The sequence below is a fragment of the Taudactylus pleione genome, unplaced genomic scaffold (assembly GCF_031769625.1).
Source record: "Taudactylus pleione unplaced genomic scaffold, aTauple2 ptg000671l, whole genome shotgun sequence".
In the NCBI taxonomy this organism is placed as follows: Eukaryota; Metazoa; Chordata; class Amphibia; order Anura; family Myobatrachidae; genus Taudactylus; species Taudactylus pleione.
The window spans coordinates 7596981-7616488 of record NW_028285073.1 but is presented as its reverse complement, the minus strand read 5'-3'; the positions used below and the strand labels follow the sequence as shown (position 1 = coordinate 7616488).

Sequence of the window (19508 nt, the reverse complement as noted above, 5' to 3'; positions counted from 1 at the left end):
GGATGAGTTGACTCGGTTGTGTGTTTTGTTGAAGAAGCTTGAAAATGGTGGCAGAGGGACTTTAGACCCCATATCCCCCCCCTAAATTGCAGTTAGGAAGATGGGAGCTCCCTCATTAAAAGAAAGAAGTCCCCTCTTTCAAACTAGGGGGCAGATACCTTGGGCAGTAATTGAATAGCTACGGGTCCACGGCTAATTGGATCTGCGCCTAGGTGCCTCCGTAGGAGTTATTGCCTGGTAAATACCATACACCTACAGAACATTTGTGGAGTCCTGGGTTGGGGGAAAATTATATTAGTATCAGAAGCTTTTTTTAAAGAGAATATTTAATAGAATTGTGAGTATTTCAGTGAGTTCATGAACTAACCACAGCCCAGGACCAATGTTGACATTGCCACTGTCTGCTGGTACATTGGCTGCAGATGGACTATATTTTTGACCTAGGAAATTACAGGTGGTTCTGATTTTTAATTGATGGTGTCCCTTCTCCATCTTGCTTTAGCGCCAGTTGTGTGGTGTTTCTTTTCTGGAATGCTGTTTATTAGTTTTAATATTTCCTTTTTCTGTATGGTAATATTTACCATTTCTGTATGGTAAGTCACCCGGATCTCCAGGGACAAGGCAGTAATTAGCCATTCTGGCTAAATGAATATTCATGAACATTGATTATCTGATACAAGCAGACTTTTTTTTTTTTTTTTAGACTATTTAAAAGCTGAAAGTAAGTTAAGGATGCTCCTTATACTTGTGTGTGTCACATTTAGGTGAATTTTGAGTGTACCATGCAAATCATGGACCAAATGTAATGGGGTGAGAGTTTAGAAAGTGTGAGTAACTCTCTCACTTTTTAAACTCAGTTAATATAATAGAGTCCGAGAACATTCAAACTCCCATGTTCTGCAGACACCAAAAACTCTCACGATTTAAACTCTCATCCCAGATGTTTTCCCATTTTGAAGATACAACTCGACCAATGTAATACAGGTTGAGCCTCCCGTATCCAATATGCTTGGGACCAGGTGTATTTCTCCTTCATCCACTAGGGGACACTGGAGTTCAAGACAGTGGGGTATAGACGGTGGTAGAGTAGAGCCTGGCACTTTAAATAATTTAGAAGTGTGACTGGCTCCTCCCCCTCTATGCCCCATCAGCCCCAGTTTTTAGAATGTGCCCGAGAGAGCCGGTCGCACATCAGGCTGTCTCCAGCCTTTCTCATATAATTATATTTTAAGCTTTTATTACAAGCACTGAGGACAGGCAGGCTGCTTACTGTGGCAGTCTGCCTGCTACGTGGGAGCCGCCGGGAGGGCACCACACGGCTACTGCAGTCTGTGTCCGGTGACCCTGAGGGGGAACTTTAAAGTCAACTTTTAAGTCATCGGAACTCCATGAGGACCCGCCACAACTGAAACCGGTTCGTGTCCGGGTTTCCTCATTTGCCCCCCAGCCCAGCAACCCGGCCGCAGCAGTCCGTAAGTATATCCCACTACTCCTGACTAGCTGGAGTGGTGGGCCAAAACGCTGGGCTCAGGGACAGCGCACACTGCATGGCTGTCACACACGGCTCCTTCCCCCTGCCAGTGAAAGTGGTAGTGTCGGAGCTGCTGACTAGACCTGCCGCTGCACTCGACAGTCAGCGTTCCGGGTCTCTGGCTTATTCCTAGCCATCCCCCTCCTATTAACGAGGGGATGGAGTCGGGCTCGTGCTCTAAGCCCTCATCTGAGAGCAGCGCGGTCTGCCGGTCCCTTAGTGCTGCTGCGCAGACATACTCTGCATTAGTCCCCCCGTGAAGGGACCTCAGAGGTACCTGGGAGGGCATCCTGCCGCGTCTAGAGCAGGCAGCAGCAGCCCCCCCATTATCAAAATGGCGGCCGCACTCGGGGCAAAGCCACGCCCCCTTCGCGGCCCTAATTGCGGGCGCACAACAGCCCAACCAGCGGGGCAGCCAGGTGTGAGTAAGATCACACAAATGACAGACGCCGCACCGCTGCTCACTAAATATGCAGCACAGGCGAGGTCCTGCCATCTGGTGTAATGGCCGGCTTCAGGAGGCCAGACGCGTCCCTCTACAGAGGCAGTGCAGCGCTGACAAGCAGCGCGATCCTTGGTAAGGAGTACCCGCGTAAAGAGGCTTTCCTTATTGAGAGGCCCAGCCTTATAAATGTGTCTGCTGATGACTCCCGTACCCCGCTCAGAAGGGCCGGGAGGAAGGTTGTCTTCCCTACATTACGCCCAGCCCACTTTTTCCTAGTAAGTGGGCAGAGGCGAGCCTTACAGTGCACGCGCGCGCACACACACTGATAGCCGGGATTTTAGGGAAGAGCGCGTCATGCATAATAGCCGCGCCATCTGTACCACTGCCTGCCGCTGGTTAAAGATGCAGTGCAGTGCAGACCAGCGCCTGAATGAGCGCGGCTGCCTCCTAACTCCTGCAACAGGGTTAATTAGCGTGGGTATCCTACGCGACTCCCTCCTTCTCCCACGCTGGGAGTGCTGCTAGCACAAAAGTAGAGGTAGGAGTATAGTGCTTGCTACAAATAAGTATCAGCGCAGGGCTCGGATCTCTCCACGGCTCTTGCTGTGTGGAGTTTGTATGTTCTCCCGGTGCAGACAGCACTGTCTTTGCTTAGGCTGGTCTTAAAAATTAGCAACGCTCCTCATCTAAATCTCAGGAGGAGATGCCGCGTCCCGCAGCTCCTGGCTGGGCTGAGCAGGCTTCCCTGTTAGCTATAACATAGGGCTAATAGCCTTACGTTATACCAGCACAATGCGGCTCCCCCATGCAGTGCTGTATGACCATCACACTCCTGTCACAGCAGGACAGGCTAGCAGCGCTGTGCTGACTAGAGTGTAGCAGATTGCACACGCACAGCGCGGTATTCATGAACAAACAGCGCCCCCTGTTTCCCTTTTAAGGACTGTAGTTACTACTGCACACAAGCATGATAGCTCAGTGCACTACCTGCAGCAGGGAGTGCTTTAGCGTGGGTCTCTTACGTCTACCACACTGGGTGTGCTTCAGCGCAAAAGGTAGGGGAGGCCCTGTCCTTGTATGACAGGAGTTTAGTGCTAGCTACAGTGGATAGCTGGTTGCTAGCTGTATGGGAACTAGCCCAATTCCCTTTTGCACCATAACACCACGTTAGGCGGTTCTGAAAGAGGCCAGTTCAGTCGATGCATCACAACTAGAAGCGAGGGGTTGGCGAGACAGTCCCGCCAATGTAGCGCCGCTTGGCAGGATTCCCTTCGTTCTATAACAAAGGGCGCCTAGCTTAATCTAATGGCTTGGTATCTCAGCCTGTGAAGTATCATAGCCTCAAGGTGTACTAGCTCTACTGTTCTGGTGCTGCTGCCAGAACTTATGGTTATAGCATACCCTTCACCCAGGGTTAGCACATTTTGGCGTCCCATCACCAGGCTTATGCCTCACATGGGCTCGCCTTAAAGAGGGGCAGTATCTTCCCATGCATATATGTGGCAGCACATATACTACATTATAGGCTGGTCTTAAAACCTTTCACCAGCTTTCTGTGCTTACCTTAGAAGGTATGCATATGTGCATCTATTTATATCTCATGTGTTCCCTTCGGCAGCACATACAGGAAGAGGTTAGTAACGTGGCATTACTGCCTCACAGCACTGAGGTAATCTTTTTGATTCCCACTTCGAAAAATGGGTTAATCTGGCGCTAAAATGGCTCACCTGCTAAGGCGAGTACACCTGTAACAGAAGGGTCCCAGGATCGAAACCAGTCTGGGACAGCACGCAGCTAACATATCCTGCCCCTGCGCAGTAGCAGAGTGACGGCCACACGCGGTACATGAGCAGTCCCCCTGCGTGGGGGTAAGCCACGTGTATGGTATGTATATGTGTGTGTATATATATATATATATATATATAATATGTATATTGTATTTTATACTAGCCCTGTAGTAGAACATATACATGCTGGAGTGAATTTTGTCCTTGGGCTCAGTTCCTTCCATGGCTTTAATTTTTGCTCATGTTCTAATTTTACAATATTATCGTCACCTACTAAATTTGTATGTAGGTATGCGTATGCATATGTATATATCGCTTCTTATCCTTACCATAAGAGCAGGGGTAGGATCTGTTCTTATCAGTTTTATGTCTGATACCTAGCATATTGATAGAAGGCTGCGATTGGAGGCTGGACTCCTGATGCGGTAGATGGTACAATAACTCCGTTTAACACGATCTCTCCCGGGGGATTGGGTTGTGTGTATATACATGTATATGTGTAGGAGGCCTATACTTCCACAAGCATTAGGTTACCTATAATACCACGCATGGGAAACCACCTGGGATTACCAGAAGCTGTAGGCTATATCCATACATATTATATGGTGGCTCTATAATCTAAAGTCATATGCTGCAGTTTACATAGTGATAGTCACAATTCCCTAAGGCATTGCTTCTAGTATGGACCCTAGACATGTCACATGTATATAAGGATATATACTTATATAGCTCGGTTCATGTTAGTCTATATCTATGGAGCCCCGTTTCGGGGGACCTATTATCATTACAGTGATGCACTTGGTAGCAAACTTGTAAAACGCCCATTCCTTGTATGTATATTTCCTAATAATTGGGAAACAAAAACCTGTTTTCTGTTTAACCCTACTGGGGTTATCACTACTGCTATCTCCCTTCTTTGCTTGGGATAACTAACGAGTTCTATGTCTAAGTACAGGTACCCTTCTCAGTATCGATTCCGGTACTCCATATTATTGTCGCATATCTCAATAGAATGTCTAAAGGGCCCTTAGGTACAATTCATATCTTGAAGGCCTAGGGCCACCTACCGATTTAGGCAGGGACAGACCTGGGTTATATTAGATTGGTGGGCATAATACACATTGTAAATATTTATGTAAGGATACTTAAACTAGCAGACCGTTTTTGGGGTATAAGTATAATCTACAGATACACGTCTCTAATGGAACAGGCTCAGGTATAGAGTCCTGTTTTACGACCTTCTTGTCTCCACTAACATTTTGCTAGTTTCCACAGTATTTTCTACTGCACATCTCCAGACTGAAGTACGTGCTGTAGGGCATTGGTCTTAGCCCACTGAAGCTACTCTCTATTCCTAATGTGGCGGGTTGCTTTGCGATAGAACAGGTCAGTGACATTCTACATTTCGGCCAGAGGGCTTCTGGTCGCTCACAGGTGAGAGCTTACCCACTAATGCCTCGGTAGAGGCTCCTATTTCATGTAAACTGACATACATAGAGTTCTTCTCCCTTACCGCCTCCTAGCAGCCATCCGCTCTTTTAATCAGTTGGCTCTACACTTTAGAATTTTCCTGGAGTGTGGGTGCATAGTTACAACATTGAGAACCAATTCTACTAGAATCTGTTGGCGTTATGGACCAAAGCACATCTCTGGGCTACTGCACATCTTTACATAGAAGTGTGACAGTCACTATGTTCCACTCAGGGGGCCTGGTGGGTTTCCTGTTCAGTAGCTGTTGATATTTTTATCATACTGACAGGTACCTGACTGGTATCTTCCCGGTTATTTTCATGCTATGTTCAGGCCAGCAGTTACTACTACCTATGCACTTCCATCATGTTGGAAGTTGTCCGTTGTTTTCTCTTTAGCGTCAGGGTTTCAGTTGCTGGTTTATTCCTGTTCTCAGAATGGGTTGTACTGCGGTCTGACCCTCTGAAAGGTATTGTAATCTCAATCTTCTCGAAGCCGCCTCGGCCTCATGCCCAGGGTGATCTCCACTCGTTGGAGATTTGTATGGTCTCATCCTTCCGCTGGTTAACAACTTTGTAGTAGTTGGACTTTCAGAAGGGTTCAGGGCGACTGTGCGGCCTTGACTTTTACCTTATACTCTTTGTGAGGAGTCTGTGGACTCTCTGTTTTTGTAGATTGGTATCGTTATACTTCTATGTATATGAGTTATGTCCAGCAGTGCTGGTATTCTGCTATCTGCAAAATGTGGCAGCTTCCTGCTTCCGAATCTGGTACGGTTTCCTCGAGGTTTCTTCTCGGGTTACTGCCCTTCTCCTATGGATTCGGGTAGGAGTTCTCTGCTCCCAACAGTCTGGCTTGGTCTGTTTTCAGCTGAGTTTACAGTGTTCTGATGCTTCTCATCTGAGGGTGTTTTCTCGCTAGCCGCTTATTCCATTCGATTACTGTACGTTGTGGTATTCTGTGTCTGTTCCGCACGGAGTTCTGGTTGTCTCCTGGCTCACGACACTTGATTCGCAGCTCTTGCCTTCCGTTGAACCTCCGGTTCTATGCGGTCCCTGTTCGGTTGGCCGAAGGGTCGGCATGTTCTCCGCGCTTCCCACCCGGGAGGTTGGCTTTGGGACGTCCCCACTGTCTTGAACTCCAGTGTCCCCTAGTGGATGAAGGAGAAAACAGGATTTTGGTACTTACCGATAAATCCCTTTCTCCGATTCCACAGGGGACACTGGACGCCCGCCCGGCGCGGCGTACCTGCCTGTTGTGGGTTTTTATATAGTTGTGTGACTGCATGTGTTCCCTGCAGTGGTTTCCTCTGTTCTCCTTCAGTCGGTATTGTTCCGTTCTGTGGTCTTCTCTTTCTCCTCGTTTTCCTGTTGTCCTCCATCTCCTCTCGGGCTCAGTTCTTAAACTGGGGCTGATGGGGCATAGAGGGGGAGGAGCCAGTCACACTTCTAAATTATTTAAAGTGCCAGGCTCTACTCTACCACCGTCTATACCCCACTGTCTTGAACTCCAGTGTCCCCTGTGGAATCGGAGAAAGGGATTTATCGGTAAGTACCAAAATCCTGTTTTTGGATATCGGAATATTCCGTATTTTGGAATAATTACATACCATAATGAGATACCTTGAGAAAGGGACCCAAATCTAAACACAGGATGCATTTATGTATTATATACACCTTAAACACACAGCCTGAAGGTAATTTTATACAATATTTGTAATAATTTTGTGCATCAAAAAAAGTTTGTGTACATACATGAAATTAATTTAGGTTTCATTTACACCTTATACACACAGCCTGAAGGTTCTTTTATACTATATTTTTTATAATTTTGTTCTTTAAACAAAGTTTGTGTACACTGAACCATCAGAAAGCAAAAGTTTCACTTTTTCAGTCATGCTAAAAATATTCCGTATTTCGGAATATTTGGATATGGGAAACTCAACCTGTAATGAATAGCATTTACTGCTAAACTCTCACATTGTCTAAACTCTCACCCTATTGCATTTGGCCCCATGTGTTTATTTTAGATGATAGTGATGATTTAAGTCTTTTGTTTTCCTTAGGTTGATAACCAGTTAATTGGCACAACACAGCCTATTATGCTCTTTGTAACACCGAAGAGCATTGAAAGTGAAGAGTTAGAGTCTGGACCTGCTATACAAGTCAATGCAATGAAGGTACCCAGCAAGAACGCACTCACGGACTTGTACAAGGTACAGCTGCATAGGACAATCTGTTTTATCTACCCCTCCGTTATTTTACCTTATATTATGAATGATCACAGGATTGCTATTTATTACGTTCAATTGTATAATCCTTTGCTTATTTTCTTTTTTAACATTGAAATGCTCTTATTGTGTTTTTCATGGCAAATCCACTTGGGAGCATGCTTGAAACTTGGAGCCAATCTGAGCCCCTAAATGTTAACAGCATAAGAGAGCTGGGGAGGTTCCAGTCAAAGTAGTGCAGGAAGGTTGGCAAATGCTCCCCTGTATGAAACATAGCCCATATATCAAACTGATTTTAATGTAAACATCTGATTGGCTGCTGTGTGTTACAGCATATTCTCCCATACACCATATTTCAGGAATGTCCCCCCAATATGTTACAGCAGATAGTAGATGGGCACCATTCATCCTATTGGCTGGAATCATCATTTATAATAGATGAGCACTTCACAAATGTATTTTGTTATGATGCACTTGGCTGTAAATTATGTCTTGCGAATATTCTGATGCTTTAATTGTCTACCATTACTCTAGTGCTGTAATTGTTATTACTTTTGCTCTATGACTGTTTTAATGGTCTCATGTCTACAGTTACTCCAGTTATCTCAATGTTCCAGTGCTCTGATTGTCTGTGTTCTAATGCTCTCATGGTCTACAGTTACTCTGGCCCCATGTTCTAATGCTCTAATAGTGTACAGTTACTCAGGCCCCATGCTCTAATAGTCTACAGTTACTCTGGCCCCATGTTCTAATGCTCTAATAGTCTGCAATTACTCTGGCCCCATGTTCTAATGCTCTAATAGTCTACAGTTGCTCTGTCCCCATGTTCTAATGCTCTAATAGTCTACAGTTACTCTGGTACCATGTTCTAATGCTCTAATAGTCTACAGTTACTCTGGCCCCATGGTCTATTGCTCTAATAGTCTACAATTACTCTGGCCCCATGTTCTAATGCTCTAATAGTCTGCAATTACTCTGGACCCATGTTCTAATGCTCCAGTAGTGTACAGTTACTCTGGCCCCATGTTCTAATGCTCTCATGGTCTACAGTTACTCTGTCCCCATATTCTAATGCTCTAATAGTCTACAGTTACCCATGTTCTAATGCTCTAATAGTCTACAGTTACTCTGGCCCCATGTTCTAATGCTCCAATAGTGTACAGTTACTCTGGCCCCATGTTCTAATGCTCTAATAGTCTACAGTTACTCTGGCCCCATGTTCTAATGCTCTCATGGTCTACAGTTACTCTGTCCCCATATTCTAATGCTCTAATAGTCTACAGTTACCCATGTTCTAATGCTCTAATAGTCTACAGTTACTCTGGCCCCATGTTCTAATGGTCTATGGTTACGCCGTTTCTCCCAATGTTCCAATGCCCTGATTGTCTAACATTACTTTAGCCTCCATGTTCTATTGCTCTCATTGGGCCTGACTCAGAGGTAGATGCAGTTGCTGCTGCGACTCTATGCTAATGCCGCGGCCGATGGTCATCTTACTGAGACACCCATCGTCCGGCGCTGTGCGTGTTAAGACAACCATCAGTCGCACCATTGATCAGACCAGCGAAGATTGCACCAGCCCTTTCTACTTCAGGGTCCATAGGGGGTCCACAGGGTTGACCTTGGGGGTATAGGTTGGGAACCAAATCCGGGCACCACGCAGTTAAAGCTTTTAGCTCCCAGGATGCACTTGGGTCCACTCTCCCTATAACCCCACCCCCCAGCCAGAGGCACCTCAGTTTAAGTTGGTGCCCGGCCGGAGTTGGGTCACCGTTACTGCAGGGGGGCTGCTTAGCAGCCCCTAAGCTTAAAAGAGTTTTATTTTATTATTTTTTACTACTCTTCAGAGCGGCAGCATCAGACTGTCCAATGGACGTCTGAGCTGCCGCTCCTACACCCCGCCGGCGCTGCGACGCCAGTACAGATCTGGGGATCGCAGCGGGACCCCAGAGTCTGTACTAGCCGGGCTCTGGAGGAATCCCTGGGCTGCTGCCGGATCGACGGGGACAGGTAAGTCGCGTGGTCACCGCTTGCGGTGATCCACGTGTGAATATATGCAGCCTTATGCCTCCGGTCTCTGGGGACAGACCGGAGGCGCTAGCGGTGGTAGCGGGCTCCCCCTCCATGGAGGCATACCCCGCGTGTCCACAGCCCACCAGGGATTATAGCGGGAGCCGGCATCCCGGGGGGTTAATTGCTAGCCAGGGGAGGAAGCCTTCCCTGTCTAGCGGCTCCTCCCCTCAGCTCAGCGCGCCTTCAATAATACAGTCTGGCGTCGCTGAGCTGCTTCCTCCGCGGGCCACGCTTCTTCTGAGGTCTCCAGTGGCCATTTTCTCTCTGTGGTGCTGCAGAACTCTTAGGATGTCAGTGAGCCCAGTCCCCCTGCGTACCTGGCCATTTTGGGTGAGTGTACACAGCGCTATAGCCTTCCCAGACACTGAATCTGGGCAGTTGAATGTAGCGACATTGTGCAGTATATTATATGTCATGCAAATGTATGTATATATATTTTTCTGCATTGTATGTGACTTATGCTAGTGCTGACTGTCTGCTTTTTCTCTCACCTGTCAGTGTATATCTATCCCTTTTCTTTATCTGCCCTAATACAGGTGTACCTGGGGTGGTTCTGAGACCTCACATATATTTGTTAATATCTGTGAGGTTTGTCACATACTGTTGCGTGCTGCACGTTGCCATATTTTAGATGGAACTGTGAGTTGCATACGCTGATAATGGGTCCCTGCAGCTAATCTTAGCGTCAGTCAGGACCGGTATGGCGCTGCTTAATATTTCCGTCAAGATAGTCAGATATATCTGACCAGGAGATTGCACACGATACTGCACCCATTATTGCTATCCTGCAAGTCATAGCCTGCAGGAATTAGTGCGGAGGATTTTAACTCAGAAAGGTTTATGTATGCGGCACCATCTGGTGCAGGGCCCCTTGCACGACCCCCTTAAAGGGCGGTTTATTTCTCAGGATCCTCTCCTTTGAGGATCGCCGGGCAGGCCCCATTGTCGTCACTCGCTTGGAGTTACTTCACCATACTGCCCTTTTGAACTCGGGGTATCTCGCAATTTCTTGCAATTTACCCCTGTGCAGCAGACTGTCGCTCCCCGCCGGGGTTTTTCACAGTACATGAATTACCTCCGATACCACATCGGTCTGTCATTCCCCTTGCAGGGATTACCACAACGGCCACCCTGGTGGATGTCGTTTTATACGAAATACTAATTGGCGTGATATACGCCCTGTGGTTACTGACCAGTGGCTCTGCCGTGAACTGGATTGTATATTCGGCTCTTTCCCTCTCACATGGGGGGAGCCGATTTCAAGTATTATTATCCCTGCTTTGGGGCTGGTAGCCAGGTTCATTCTGGATATAGAGAATGTCGATCCTGCACCTGTATCATACATCTCCCGTTTTCTGCCCAGCGGGTGGATCTCATAGCGGGAGTCTGGCTGTCGCCAGATACGAGGAGTCACAAAGGCCTCCTGTTTCCCATTCCCTGAGGGTCCTCACAAGTAATGGAAATCCCCTTCTGGGATGGATTTGTATGTTAATCATCGGGTTACAGGCATTAATACGCCTCCCATCCCGGCCTGGACGGATTTTACGGATCCGTAGGTGGTAACTTTGCCTGAAATCAATGTACTCGTTTTCAGGGCCTGTTGCCCGTCCTACCATGGCCATCGCATGGTGATGCTTTTGTGATGTTTTTCCCCTCCAACACGTCTGAGGTTCAAATATCTTTTGCCGCTCACATAAAATATGCAGTGGTCATATGTGGGATTACCTCATGGGATGCCGGTCTTCTAACTTTCAGGGTTTCGGCGGCGTCTGTATCCGCCGCAGTACCCTATGGCTGCGTTATGGGAAAGCAGAGGTGCACACTCCTTCCATGGGGAAGATCTTGTTTGGTCCTGACAAGATCGTTGCATCATTGGCAGTATCACTAATGGGGAGATACCGTCTTTAGATACTCCCACTACATTCGGACTAACTCTGTTAAGTCTTTTTGTCCTCAGGGTCAGCCTAAAGGCCTGTTTTTTCCTAGGCTGTCGGCCTCCATGGGGGCCACCATATCCAGTACCGAGCAGTCCTGGACTTCCGGACGACCCTGTTTCTACACCTGAGAATATACCCTCAGCCTGACGGGACAGGTCTACATCTGGGGAATTTCCAGAGTGAGGTACTGATTCTCAACGGCCTCTCATTGCTCAGGCGGCCTCCTCACAGGCATTGTTACACGGGCCCCTCTTCAGACCTGATCAGGGCCTTACAATCCCAGAAAGCTATACAGTCTTTGTGGTAAGCAGAGCTATTTCGGCCAACCTCACTATCTCAGTGAGGGACTGGTTGTTCTACTTTCTTTCTGGGGCGGTGACCGACTGGTCCTCATTTGCCTATACTCTGTCTCAAATCCCTGAATCAGATTCCAACGGTGCCTGGACTCAGGTGGAATCGTCCATGCTCCATCATCCGACGTTTGGAACCTGGGGATTTTAGGGTATATCTGAGTATTCAGGATACGTACCTACGGGTACGTACAGAGCCCTCTCATCAGCATGGGTTCAGGTTTGCTGTGCCACAGCAACACTTGTGAGTTTCGGGCTCTGCCTTTTGGGACTGTCCTCAACTCCACCGGGGTTTACCAGCCTTATGGATTTTCTGACAGTTCACCTGTTCAGGGTATCCGAATGCTCCTTTCTCTGGACGGTCTCCTGCTTTTAGCAGGATCACCAATGTACTTTACCGCCAGGTCAGGATAACCGTGGCTTTTTCTTGGCACAGATAATTAGTCAACGGAGAAAAAGTCCTCCCTACATCCCTCACAGGGTTTTCTTCATCTGGGAGCACTGCTGGATTCTCAGACTCTGAGAATTTTTCTGGCGTAAGACAAGATCTCCACTCTTCAACTTGGAGTGTGCGGATATCTACGCATTCGACATATGTCATTACTCTTTGTGATGCGCGGTCTACCAGAGTGTCTACCTTTTGGTAGGGTGGAATGTGCTCAGTTCCATTCCAGGCCTTGCCATAATTGACTCCCCTCCAGATGGATCGAGTTTTTCCCATCGGATCGCTGTTCGAACGATGATACTTTCTCCGGAGGCGAGTTGGTCTCTGTCCGGGTGGCTATGGCCATCTCGTCCAGGGTGTTCTTTGCTACAGACAGTGTCTGGTCCGCATTCGTTTCGGGGCAGTTGGACGTCTGTCGTTTCTGCCCTGCCACTTAACTTGTTGATACTTTAGGCTGTCTTGGACCTTCACTCTGACCTAACCCATATGTCACGGTAAACCTGAATAGGTTCAGTCCGACAGTGTCACAACAGTGACTTCCATCTAGGCAACACTGGTAGTTGGGTGGCAATGTCAGGTATGTCATCCATTCTGACATAGTCCAAGGGTCTTCTCCTGGCCAACTCTGCAGTGTTTATTCCCGGAGCTCTCCATTGGGAAGCGGGCTTCCTCAGCCGTCGCGACGTGCATCCCGGGGACTAGTCTCTTCTCCAAGAGAGGTTTCAACTCCTGGTGAGCAGAGGGGGCCTCCCTGAGGGGATTGATCCTCATGGCCTTCTGACTTGATCACACATTACCGGTGTTACAGTCCAGCTCCAGGAGTACTGAAGCTACCTTCAGTGACTCTTTGTCAGTGAAGTGGTCCTTCCACTTTGTGTACCTGTGTCCTCCGGTCTCCCTTCTTCCTCGAGGTCTTCGGAAGTTTAATTCGAGACGGAGGGGCTTTCCTTCTGGGGGCTCCAGTTCGTCCCAGACATCACTGGTACGAAGATTTTCGGAGTCTCCTCATCGATACTCCGTTCCTACTGCTTCACTATCTGGACCTGTTGTCTCAGGGTCCTTGTTGTTCCCTGGACCTGGATCGTTTGTCTTTGACTGCGCCCCTACTGTGGTCCTAGGGCTTCCCTGGCTCTGTCTTCATTGAGATGTTTAGAGCAGATAGGCCAGACTTTGCTGGGATCTGCCACGGACTGTGGCATACATAATTCTTATGGTATCGTACCTGTCGATACGATCCTCCGGTGTCCAGGATTTTCAGATATTCTGGCATTCCTTCCGGCTGGCTTGGGTTTCACCCTTGGCCTGGCCTTCCTGACAGTGCGGATCTCTACACTGTCGGTATGGTTAAGATATGGAATTGCTCCGCTCTGGTATCCAGTTCATCCTTTGGAGTGTTTTCTGGATTATGCCTCCACTTGTCCTCCCTAGGGACTCCTGGGGAGTTAGTAGTGGTTCTTTGTTCCCTCCGGGGACAGTCAATGGAACCGCTGGTTGTGATAGCCATTACATGGTCTATTGTTTAAGCTCTCTCTCTCTCAGGGTGTTTAAATCAACCAGGAGAGTGTCTGAATTGGGAGCGTTCTCATGTGGCTCCCTCTTCTGGAGGGCATCATGTCAGGGTGTGAGTTGCTCTCGCCCTGTATTTCTTCTTAGAGTGGTTTTTAGGTTCCATATTATTCTGGAACTTATGGTACGGCCATTCAGTCCCCAGTCTTCTCGGCTGGTGTGGCCTCATTGACTGTGGTCCGGCCTCTTTGGCTTTATATGATCCGTTCAAGTTCCTTATGGTAATCGGACTCCTTATTGGTGGTCTGCGGTTTCTGGTTTTCACAGGAAACGATGGCCGGCCTATAATGAAATGTTGGCTGGATGGCCTCGTATGTCTTCCTCAGGGGCCTACCCATGGGTAGGCATTTCTGTCGTTGAGGCTTGTTTTTTCTCGGGCCATGTAACCCTCGTGGGCGGCTCGTTGTGGCGCCTCGGCTGTTTTGCCTTACTAGGTGTTCACGTGGTCTTCTGTCCATACCTTTTTAAGGTTCTAGGCATTGGTTTCCTTTGCCTCTCAGGATGCTTCCTTTTTGGCAATGGATTCTCCTCTCAGCACAGGAGCGTCCCCACCCTTGGTTGAACTGCTTTGGGACATCCCCAAGGTCAACCCTGTGGACCCCCTATGGACCCTGAAGTAGAAAACAAGAGATATGGTAAGAACTTACCTTTGTTATCTCTGTTTCTACGAAGTCCATAGGGTCCACAGGGCGCCCACCCTGACGCACCTGGCTTCATATGGGCTGTGTTACTGGTCACCGGTTTCCCGTCTCCTTTTCTGTGAGTATGGTTCTAGAGTGTTCCAGTTTTCTCTCTCTTTTTCTCTCCTCCTCCGGCCTTTGGCTACTTACAAACTGAGGTGCCTCTGGCTGGGGGGTGGGGTTATAGGGAGAGTGGACCCAAGTGCATCCTGGGAGCTAAAAGCTTTAACTGCGTGGTGCCCGGATTTGGTTCCCAACCTATACCCCCAAGGTCAACCCTGTGGACCCTATGGACTTCGTAGAAACAGAGATAACAAAGGTAAGTTCTTACCATATCTCTTGTTTTTGCAGCACAGAATCTCCATTTGTATGTGTCAGTCTTTAGATGCAGTCGCTGACCGCTACATAGCTGCGTCTGACTAGCCACCACCCAGGAACCACCCAGAAACACCCACTGAAAATCACTCTCTTTCAAATTCGTTCTACATCTCATAGCAGTAACCATCGGGGCACATGTGCAGTGCGACCCGGACACATGCGCAGACTGAAAACATTGGCAGCTTGTGTCCAACATTGACATAGTGTCCACCTCTGAATCAGGCCCATTGTCTACCGTTACTCCAATCCCGTGTTCTAATGCTCCGATTTTATATCGTTACTCCAGTCCCGTCTTCTAATGTTTTATGGTCTGTCTACAGTTACTCCAGCCCCGTGTTCTAATGCTCTGAGTGTCTATCGTTACTCTAGTCCCATGTTCTAATGTTCTTTGTATCTGTAGCCCAGGGATGGGGAACCTCAGGACCAGGGGCCATATAAGGCCCACATAATCATTTGGTCTGGCCCTTGGAGCTTTTTTCTGCTTGCTTCATCTGGCTAGCAGGGTGCCTAGAATGCCATCCCGCAGCCATAATCTATGCAGCAGTGCCGCCTGGAGCGTCCTTAGGATGCTTCAGACCATAGGCAAACGCAGAGGGGGTTTCCGTCTGCCTGGAAACCCCCCTCCCCAGTCCACACCATTACCACAATAGAAATAGTAATATAATAGAATTTTACTAGTGCTGCATGTTCTTGGAATGGTGCACACATCTAAAATAAAAACATTCAGCTCAGTCAGGATGGAACTACTTCTGCACCTAATGGCTTACTGTGATCGCTGGTCCTGTATCTGCTGGAATTATGACACACAATACACTTTGTATGACGCATATTAAAGCTGGATAACTGGTAATTCTGCCCTCTTCGTGGACTGGCCACACTCACTCTAAACTTGAGCATTTGGAAACCCCCCTCTAGAAATCCTGCGTTTGCCACTGAGACGGTCACACCGCTGCCGTTACAGCTCCCAGAGCATCCTCAGGATGCTCCGGGCATTGCTGTAATCACCGGCAATTGTGACCCCCACCCCTGTATGACGTCACTCTGAGGGGGCGTGGCCTGCACCTGGCCCGCGAATACTTTTGTATATATCAAAGCGGCCCTCAGCAGAAAAAAGGTTCTCCACCCCTGCTCTAGCCCCATGTGTTAATGGTCTGATTGTCTGTCTACTGTTACTCCAGCCCCGTGTTCTAATGCTCTGATTGTTTGTCTACCGCTACTCCAACCTTGTATACTACAGATGTGTCCTTATACATCTCGCCTCCTTGTGCAATAAATAGCCCTTCTAATCGCGCCATGCTGTGTCGTAATTCAGTAGCGCTGAGTGTCTCTCGTGCAACTTTTTACATTCAAATGCGTCTTATTCACACAGTGATGTGTCTAGGTAGCACAAGCAGCTTCTGTTGATTAAAATGATATTCAGTATGCATATGTTCTGTGCATACGAAAGACTACGTTACAGTGTTACAGTCACTAACACTGTAACGTAGCATTACGCATGCGGATACACCCACAGATGCAAACAGAATATAGGCATGCCGAATATCATTTTATTCAACAGAAGCTATTTGCACCAATGTGTGAATAAGGCTCATTTGAAGGAAAAAATGTGTTTTGAAAGTTGGTTGGCGCTAGCAAAGCACACGGAACTCCCGCGTTATATGTAGCGCATGGAGGATAGATGTATGTGGACACACCTGTAATTGTCTGTCTAACGTTACTCCAGTCCCATGTTCTAATGCTCTGATTGTCTGTCTACCGTTACTCCAGCCCCATATTCTAATGCTCTGATTGTCTGTCTACCGTTACTCCAGCTCCATGTTCTAATGCTCTGATTGTCTGTCTACCGTTACTCCAGCCCCATATTCTAATGCTCTGATTGTCTGTCTACCGTTACTCCAGCCCCATGTTCTAATGCTCTGATTGTCTGTCTACCGTTACTCCAGCCCCATGTTCTAATGCTCTGATTGTCTGTCTACCGTTATTCCATTCCCATGTTCTAATGCTCTGATTGTCTGTCTAACGTTACTCCAGCCCCATGTTCTAATGCTCTGATTGTCTGTCTACCGTTATTCCAGCCCCATGTTCTAATGCTCTGATTGTCTGTCTAACGTTACTCCAGCCCCATGTTCTAATGCTCTGATTGTCTGTCTACCGTTATTCCAGCCCCATGTTCTAATGCTCTGATTGTCTGACTACTGTCATTTTACCCACATGGTCTTATACAATGATTGTCTACGGTTACTTCACCCCTATGTTCTAATGCTCTGATTTTCTGTCTGCTGATACTCCGATCTGGAGTTCTAATACTCTTGATAGGATAGGATAATACCCTACAGTGTTGCTTAGAGCTGAATGTCTCTGAAGAAAATAACAAATCATACCTAGGTGAGACATGCTATAAAACAGCTGGAGAGACGCAGGTTGTTAATGTCCTCTGTGTAACATTGGTTCTCCTCTGGTAGATAAAATTCTGTAATGAAGTTAGTTTTGTGTTTACATGGAAAATATGAGCTGCTGGCTGTGGGGAAATAAATGCAGCTATTACAGGATCTAACAAAGGTTGCATTCATGAAAATCCTCCAATCCCATTCATTCACCCCTTTCGTTAATTAGCTTGTTTTCACAAGTAAATGTATACTTTGCATTAAAGAAAATATGCTATAGCTGCATAGGGAAGATACAGTATAGGATTTCTTTATTTATTTGTATCTTTGCTTATTATTATTTATTTTTGTTTTAGTTACTTTTTTTTTTTTTGCCAGCAGCTACAGTATAAGATTTAGGGATCTATTTACTAAGCAGTGTTAGGACACAGAGTGAAAAGTGATAAGGTGCCAGCCAATCAGCTCCCAACTGTCATTTTTCAAGCACAGCCTGTGAGATGACAGTTGGGAGCTGATTGGCTGGCACCTTATCACTTTTCACTCTGTGTCCTAACACTGCTTAGTAAATAGACCCCTCAGTGTGGCTATACGTTGGCAGAACTTCGCAGGGTTTAGGTTTCTGCTACCTGTCACTGAGGGGATCTCTGGGCGCTGTCACAGGATCCCCCAATCTAATGTACATGAACACTGTACTGTTCCTGCTAACGAGAACTAGAATGTCTCATCAATCATTATACATCTTAGGTTTAGTTTGTCAGTGTGACCTTTGTGGCTGGTGGTTGCACCATTGATTTGTATATTCTGAGTAGCTAAACATCTGATCTGTGTTTTTGTTTGTTACTTATATAGCACCTACTGATCACAGCTCAGAAATTCACTATCCAGATCGAGGAAAAATTGCTTCTTAAACTGCTAAGTTATTTTGGTTTTGGAACATCAGAAACAGGTATGATATAATGCAATTTGTGCTGAGCAATGTGACAATGTGGTGTACAAGCAGTTGTGCGAGGCTTCGTGTGTGTGTGTGTATGTATGTATGTCTATGTGTATATTAAAACGTTTGTATATTTGTGTGCGAGCTCACCTTTTCTGTGTGTTCTTTGTACCCTCGCTGGCCCCCGGTTGCTATAGGTGTTCACTGCTTGCTCGCATCTGTCAGACTTACGACCCCCCACATCTAGTGGTCACAGCACCATGATGATGTATTTTTTGTCCCCCCAGTAGAAATATATAGATTACTGTAAAAAAACCTATTTGCAGCTGTAGGACATACTAGTGTTGGCATCTTTCAGCAGAAAACCAAAAATCCACTAGAGGGCGCACAACGCCTGTTCTGCTGGTGTGCACACATTAAGAGGTTCATGTTGGTAACTGTTTTAGCTCGGACTTTGAGTATGAAGCAGGGAAGCTTAAGGTGCATACACACTGGACGATATTTTACACGATTCACCCGATTTCGACACATCGAAACAAAAAATTGTGTAAAATATGTCCAAATTGTGAGTGTCCACTCACGTTCACGATGCCGATGCGCGTACCCGCGGGTTGTACATCGCATCTTCAGATCTTGCTTACAGCAGGCAAGATCTGCCAATCTCGTTAACGTTATCGTTTGTCAGATTGGACAGTTTATGCAAGATATCGTTTGTCTGGGAGTGCAGGGGAGTTGCCGGGGGTGTTCAAGGGAAATCGTTGACGACATTGCGTCTTTTGTGAGTTGTCTAGTGTGTAGGCACCTTTTAGTTTGGATTCTGTTGGCATTCTTTGCTGCCTGGCAAAAAAACAAACCCTACTCGGCATTTAACAGCTTATTTTAGGTGACCTTGGCCCTCATTCAGAGCCACTCGCTAGCGGCAGTACGCTCGTTCCGAGCGATGTTCGCACATCTGCGCATGCGTACGGTTTTTAGTACGTATGCGCGAACCAGTCAGTGCGGCCGAAAATCGTTGGTACGCAATATAGCGAGGGCCTGCTATTTTGAGTGACAGAATGAGGCGTATGTGGGTGGTAACAGGGGAAGGTGCTTGAAAACGGGGAGTGGAGATCCGAACGCAGGCGTGCTTAAAGGTCAAAACGGGCGTTTTAAGGGAGAGCATAATTAATACAGCAGCGTCATTGACCACGTCACTTGGTTTTTTTTAACTCAGAACTGCTCGCAAAATAGCGGTTGAAAACACCAACCACAAGAATAGCGAGCAGTTCATACGCTGTACGATGTACTCGATTAATCTA

General features: G+C 47.1%; 1 protein-coding gene across 1 annotated transcript in view; it reads left to right on the top strand.

Moving 5' to 3' along the window:
* The window catches only part of VPS13D (vacuolar protein sorting 13 homolog D), a 265234-nt gene that overhangs the window by 137008 nt on the left and 108718 nt on the right, over window positions 1–19508 (top strand). Inside the window, exons 61-62 of the mRNA XM_088455788.1 lie at window positions 7299–7448; window positions 18126–18222. Of these exons, the coding sequence (XP_088311914.1) occupies window positions 7299–7448; window positions 18126–18222 (247 nt within the window). The remainder of the gene's footprint in view (window positions 1–7298; window positions 7449–18125; window positions 18223–19508) is intronic.